Source organism: Hyaena hyaena, unplaced genomic scaffold (assembly GCF_003009895.1).
Source record: "Hyaena hyaena isolate Hyena2069 unplaced genomic scaffold, ASM300989v1 scaffold_706, whole genome shotgun sequence".
Lineage (NCBI taxonomy): Eukaryota > Metazoa > Chordata > Mammalia > Carnivora > Hyaenidae > Hyaena > Hyaena hyaena.
In genome coordinates this window covers 46,685-54,386 of record NW_024081337.1, presented here as the reverse complement: position 1 = coordinate 54,386, position 7,702 = coordinate 46,685, and the positions used below count along the sequence as shown (strand labels likewise).

Sequence of the window (7,702 nt, the reverse complement as noted above, 5' to 3'; positions counted from 1 at the left end):
GAGATGAAAAAATAAAAGTGTTCTTCCCTATAAGATCTAGACAGCAATTCAGTGAATTAGTAAAACCATGTAATATGTCTGAAAGATTTCAGTTTTGGCAAATATCTTTCTGAAAAATATCTAAGCTATCAGAGTACTAAGTTTCCATTTTAAGAATTTAACACAAATTTCCATTTAAACATTCATTGAAGATGTTGTGGTCTTCTTAATATTCACAAAAGAGGAATTTTAGGGTCTGTCAAAAAGAAACAGACAGAAAGCCGCTCATTTTTAGCTGCTTAGTAATCACCTCTTAATCAAATGTGGGTAATGCAGAGAATCAAACCTCAGACCATCAGTGTTTGAATATGTTTGATGAAAGATTCTAGTGAAGGATCTGATTTTTCCTTGGTCTCAGAGGGAATGAGATAGGACATAATGGTAAAGGAAGGGTCAGCCAACCAAAGGTGGCTGGTCCAATCTTAACTCTCCATGTTAAAAACAACAACAACAACAAATCACACACACCAAATGTTTCTATAGCAATCTGTTGCATTTTCTTTATTTCAAGGCCCAGGTCTACTTGGAGGGTCATGTAGAAAGTGGCTTATAAATAAAATCAGAGTCTATGAATAGTGACATCACATTAAGAGACAATTGGTGGATTCTTTCACTAGGCAAAAAGCTCACATCTTTGGAATCCACGAGTTGGTATTATTTATGGGATACCTGAGATGTACCTTGCTCCGATTAACATTACCATGCTACTCACTATAAAAAAGCCCAAGGGTAGACTACAGAAGATACTAGAGTCACCACTTTCTGAAGACTGAGATGTAACCCAGCCCATTGACTTTATCACAGCTTTCTTCCATGTAGAGTAACGAATTTCACTTTCCTCAGCTTTGATCTGGGGTTCAAACCGCTCCATTGTAACTGCTGACAAATCCTCGGGTTGGAGACTCCACACATCTACTCCTTCTGCAGCCCCTGCTGCCATAGCAGCTCCAAGGGCAGTTGTTTCAGGCATCAAGGATTTCACTACTGGGATATAAAGAATATCTGCCTGTAGCTGCATAAGAATTTTGTTGCTGGTCATTCCTCCGTCTACCTGCAAATGACTGAGTGGAATCCCACAGTCACGGTTCATGGCATCCAAAATCTCCCGGGTTTGGAAACAAACAGCTTCTAATGCAGCAAAAGCAATATGGCATTTATTGGTGAACTGAGTGAGCCCACAGATGATGCCTCTTGCACTGGGCTCCCAATAAGGTGCATATAACCCTGAAAACGCAGGGACGAAATAGCAGCCATACGATGAACCTACTTCTTTAGCAAGTGTTTCGATTTCCTCTGAGGTCTTTATAATTCCAAGGTTATCTCTTAGCCAGCGAATAACAGCACCAGCTATAGCTACAGAACCTTCCAATGCATAATACACTGGTTTATCTCTGCCGAGCTTATAAGCCACTGTGGTCAGAAGGCCACGTTCAGAAAACACACATTTATGGCCTGTATTACACAGTAAAAAGCAGCCCGTTCCATACGTATTTTTGGCTTGTCCATCCTGGAAGCACATTTGTCCCACAAGTGCAGCAGACTGGTCTCCCAAACAACCAGATATTGGTACACCTTCTAAGGCCCCAGCTTTCATTAGGCCATAGATCTCAGAAGAACTCCGGACATTTGGAAGAATTTTCATTGGAATTTCAAAAAAATCACAGAGCTCTTTATCCCACTCCAGAGAATGAATGTTGAAAAGCATTGTCCTACTCGCATTCGTTACATCCGTACAGTGGACACCTCTGTTGGTCCCTCCTGTCAAACACCAAATAAGCCATGAATCTATGGTCCCAAAAAGAGCTCTATCTTCTTCAACAGCCTTTTGAACAGTTCTCACATTGTCAAGGAGCCAACGAAGTTTCACGGCACTAAAGTAAGTGCTAAGTGGAAGGCCTGTTTTAGACTTGACAAAGTTATTATTTCCTGGAATTTTTTTACTCAGATTCTCAACAGTAGACTGGGTTCTTAAATCAAGCCACACCACAGCATTGTAGAGAGGCTCTCCACTTAACTTGTCCCAGACTACAGTGGTTTCCCTCTGGTTAGTGACCCCAATAGCTTTTATGTTGGAAATATCGATATTGAGCTGTTCAAGTTTCTCACACGTTTTCTCGATACACTCATAGACAGACTGTAGAATTTTCTTAGGGTCTTGTTCCACCCATCCTTCTCTTGGAAACTCTTGTTTTATTTCCACTTGATGATGACTAAGTAGTTCGGCTGTTTTTGAATTGAAAACCAAAAAGCGTGTTGAGCTGGTGCCCTGGTCCACGGCCCCCACCAATGGCCCCAAAACTGCTTTCTTCGCGGCTGCCATGAAACCAGCTTCTGGTCAGCTGGCTATTGCGTCCAGTTTCCAGGGAGACGGTGGGAGGCGGGGGAGGGGCAAGTGGTGACCCGGAAGTCGAGAAGGCCTGCTACAACGGCTGAACACCGGAAAACTAGTCTCTTGATCCCTACCTCTCCACTGCTCCCGCTCCTCAGTCAGTTTTGCTGCTTTTTCATCTTCATGATCACTGTGGTCAGCATAACCCTGGTCTCAATCTCTGACATCCTTTCTTCTCTATATACTCTGTCTCCTTAGAGACAAGTCCCTTGCCTTTCAATACCGTCTTTATGCTGATGACCCCAGAATTTATATCTCTAAACTCTCTAAACCGAAAGCTTGCTAAAATATCTGATTTATATATAGCCAATTTCCTAACTCAGTTATCTCTTTGGATGTTCAAAAGGCATTTCAAATTTAATGTTCAAAATATTTATGTTCAAAAACAGGCATTTGTTCATCTTCATCATACCTGATCTTCCAGACTTTTGCCCATGTTAGTAAATCACAATATCCTTCTTCTAGTTGCTTAGGATGAAAACCCAAAGACATGTCATCTACCACCATTCTCTCATACACCATATCTACTCCCTCTGCAAAAGCTATCATGCCTTTATTCATTATGCATCTCAAATCAACTACTATTTATTGCTCTACCACTATTACCTAAATACAGTTTTCATATCTTACCTGAATAGTTGCTTTTGCATGTTTCCACTTCCATCTTTAACTTACAATTCACCATATAACTGGAAGCAGTTATATCCAAATATATCAGATTAAGTCATTCCTTTGTATGCTCTATCATTGCATTCCATCTTATTCAAATTAATAGATAGAATCCAGCATCTTAATGTGGTCTAAAAGGTGCCATGGAATCCAGCCTACCTAACTCTTCCCTTCTGCAACGCCGTACTCTTCTGCTTTAGCCACAGTGGATTTCTTGCTCCACAACCAAGATTTGAAATTATTTTCTCCCAGGCTCTCTAAAATTATTATAAGTATTCCTTATAAAAGAATAAATGTGAAATTGTGACTATTATTTCCTGCTTTCTTTTTTTCTTTGCCCTATAGACTTATCAACATAGCTAAAAAATTAACTAGAGTTATCTCAGATTTGAAAGATGCTTCCTCCCTTCCTCTCTCTCTTTCTTTCTTTTCATTTTTTTTCCCCAACCAAACTCCTTTGTGAGGAGCAGTAGAGCTATAGAGGTGAGAACAGGATTTGTTTCAACAGGAAGGAGTATTAATTACTTAGGGCAAAGGACTTAAACTAAATAGTCCAGTAAACCTCTCATGTGAAGAAGTTCCCTGGGGTGAGGGCCAATTTAACTTCCTTCCTATCTCAGACAATTGACATAGGGTATGTTATGAGAGAAAGCACTGAGCAAATATCATATTGCTCTCTAGGGTAGCCCAAACCTATGCTCCTGCTAAAATCATAGTTTGCACTGCAAACTGACTTTTCACAATATCAGAGCTCTTTATGAAATTTGAAAGGTAACTGAGTTGCATCATTGACACCCCTTTTATTAGATTCATTTAAAAAATAAAAAAATGTACCATATTATGCTTTGCATGGAGGAATGGAAGTTGATGCTAGCATTTCAGATATCGAGGCCTACAGAAAATAAGTACATGGAGGAGAAAAGAAGGGTCATATTAGGCTCATTTAACAGTATTCCATTCAAGCATGTTCTACTTTCCCTCAGGGCATGCTTATAAAGATGGTCCCTGCTGAGTTTAGGTCTACACATCACTTGTTATATATAGAGGGAGAGGCAGTTAATGATTTTACATACCCCTTGCTGTGCACAGAATCATATGTCTTCTCAATCAAATGATACAGATAATTAGTAATTCTAATAAAGACTCAAGCTTGACAAATTCTACAGAATTGATTTTCATTTGTTTGCAGCATGTTTAAAAGTCCTGAAGTTTTAAGGCAAATTTTTATCAATACAAAGTCTAATGGAGAATAGACTTGACCTTGCTGTTCTAAAATAGATCTTAATAAATTGATCCAGGGGCTAATGTCTAACTCTTTGGCGTTTTGATCTTTGGAATCAGATTTTAGATCTTCAACAGTTTAGCTCTTTTTTTTTTTTTTTCTAGTTTTCTCACCTATGAAATGGAAGTATTTTGTTAACAGGATAAAGGTTAATAAATAATGGAGCAAAAATACAAAAGAAAATTAAAAGATATGTAGCTATTTTATTATGCCATAAAAGTTTCATTTAATTTTGTACAGTTGTATAAATGACAACTATGTAGCATTGTGTTTAATTAGTTTTTATTAATGTGTATCTTGGGGAAAAGACTTATGTGTATAACTTTATCAAAGATAATTCTTAAATCACTTAAAAGGTAGGACACCTTTTTAAGAAGACACAGCATACAAACTAAAATTTGTTAGGCTAGCATTCTTGCATTTTATGAAATGTAAGAAAAAATTTTTTTCAATGGATGGTGGGAGGATTTATGTTCAAGTAAATTACAGAAGCATAAAGCATTACTTTAGATAATTCAGTACCAATTAAGATTTTAAACATCTAAGAATCCCTGCAGCAGTATACATGGTTTACCTTTGTTTAAATCAGAATTTCCAAAACTTATTTCATTATAGCATATATTCATCTATTTATATTATGTACAATAACTCTTTAGTAAGACATAGTTTGGCAAACAGAGGTAAAAACATAATTGCTTCTTTGATTTACTCTAAATATAATACAGTAGTAATTATTTTTGAAAACTTTTATTTCTTTTTATCACTAGAGGAGAAAATGGAAGCATAATCGTTCAAGACAATTTATCATGTTTCTTAACACAAGAAAGATTTGCTTCATTATTTTCCTTGTACTCTTTGGATTATTGATTCTTATTTTTATTGAGTTGTTTCATTCTTACCTATGATAAAATAGGTACTTTACAATAAAATACATGACAAAATTAGAAGCACACCATAAAATCACTAGACCACTCCCACCACTAAATATATATTGATAATTTATTTATTTTTATTTTATTATTTAATTTTTTAATGTTTTATTTATGAGAGAGAGAGACAGCATGAGCAGGGGAGGGTCAGAGAGAGAGGGAGACACGGAATCCAAAGCAGGCTCCAGGCTCTGAGCTAGCTGTCAGCACAGAGCCCGATGCTGGGCTCAAACCCATGAACCATGAGATCATGCATGACCTGAGCCAAAGTCGTACGCTTAACTGACTGAGCCACCCAGGCACCCCTGTATTGATAATTTAAAGTCACTGTCTATACCTTGTGATTTTTTAATGATTTTGGATTTATAAAATTTTTAATGATGTTGGATTTATAAAAATAAACACAGAATGAACATTTGAAGCAAGCTGCACATAAAATATATGCTCTATTTTAGCCTATGCTATTTTTATATCATCCTGAATTATTCCTCTGGAAATTCACATCTCTTATTATTTTACATTTGCCAATTAACTACTGCATATTTTGAATTCCCAAATTCCAAGGAAGTGGAATAGGATATGTTCAAATGCATACTAAGCATATTTGTGATGCTAAACCCTGGGGCTTCATTCTATGATCATTAACTTTTCTGATGATATATAATATGACTATTATACACTTTTTTAAATGTCTATTTTAAGAGAGAGAGAGCATGAGTGAGCATGTGAGCAAGGGAAAGCAGACAGAGAGAGAGAGAGAAAGAATCCCAGGCAGGCTTCATGATCAGCTTGGAGCCCAACACAAGACTTGATCTCATGACTGTGAGGTCATAACCTGAGCTGAAATCAGGAGTTGAACCCTTAACTGACTGAGCCACCCAGGGACCCCTATGTATGATTTTTAAAACCCAGAATTAGGGCTTTCATGATAAGGGACAGTGAAAATGTATACAGGAATCATATATAAAAGTTGGGGGGAGTGGAAAATGACCCTAAATCTAGGAGTTTCCCATAGCTGTTCAGAAGTTAGGAAAAGGCCAACTTACCATAAGAAAAAGCCCATGAGGTAGCATTCTGTTAAGTGAATGTAGACCTGAGTCTCAGTGCAATGACTTCCTCTATAACTGTAAGAACAGCCATAATCAGAATGATTGTCCAGCTCGCAGCTCTTGTACTCTGAACCCCAGAGAATTCCAGGACATTTGTATCACTGAATACCTACTGGAATGTAGAGAAACTTATATCTGCAGTTTGATGTCATCCTATGGCATATTTGTGCATCCTGAACTAAACAGATAAAGTAGTGGTAAAGTGGTAAACAGATAAAGTGATGGTAGTGAATGCTACCATCATTTGCTATTTTTAAGTTTTAAAGCTCAGCTCCACACATTTTTAGATTGATGTAATCTTATTGCTATGTGACAAAAAATTATAATTCATGCATGCTTTGTTTCTCTTTGATATTTTAATTTTGTACACCTTTGTTTAAATTATTATGACCTTTTCTGAATGACAAGGTCAAAAGTTCAGAGAATCTTTTGCTCTGTAGAGAGAAGTAGATAACACAAATTTAACTGCTTCAGATTTTTGACCTTTTAATAATTCAGTACTGATTTTTAAGTTAAAAATAAATAAGAGTTGTTAGAATTGGCCAGTTATGCTGGGCATATAAACCCATGGAAGCATCCACCTTCAAATGCATACTCTTGAGTTCTAACAAAAAGAATATACATTGAGACACTTGTCTAGATTTCTTAGCTAAATAAAGAGAGTTTTGAATTAAAATGAGAGGAAAAATTGAGATATAAGGAAAGGCAAAATCATGTAACACCATTAACAAAAAAGGAAATGACAAAAAGGTGGTTTTAGCAACAACTTGAAATGGAAATTTGCATTGAGCAACAAACAGGAATTTATAGAAAATGCTGAGAAAGAGCATAGTGTACTAGAAAACAAAGATAGTAGTTATTGGCAGCAATCACAAAAGAGACAAAGCAATTAATATACCAAGATATACTGAAAGGGGGAAAATGGAATGAAAAGAAACAATAATCCAACAACTTTTTCCATACACAAAAATACTTATACAACTATATGGATACATGTATTCATCCATTTATTCAATTCTGAAGAAGAAAGATTATTCTTTAATTATTTTGATTATTTTACACTCTCACCTGATGATTATTGCTTCAGAACTTTCTTCTGTCCTTGCTTTTCTGAGAATTAGTGATACCCTCTCTCATAATGTTCTTATCATGAAAATGGGAATGTTTTTGTAACTATTTACTATAAAAATAACCCTTTATAGTTGTTAAAAACATCTTAAAACTACATAAAGACAAAAATAAATATCTCTATTCATACCACCATCCAGAGAAAATTGCTGTTCAT

General features: G+C 36.3%; 1 protein-coding gene across 1 annotated transcript; it reads right to left on the bottom strand.

The window, feature by feature from the left end:
- Positions 1-513: 513 nt before the first annotated feature.
- Positions 514-2,390, bottom strand: LOC120220540 (glycerol kinase-like). Its single transcript, XM_039217669.1, has one exon. The coding sequence runs from the start codon at positions 2,357-2,359 to the stop codon at positions 698-700; it is 1,662 nt and encodes a 553-aa protein (XP_039073600.1). The 5' UTR covers positions 2,360-2,390; the 3' UTR covers positions 514-697.
- Between the last annotated feature and the right edge of the window lie 5,312 nt (positions 2,391-7,702).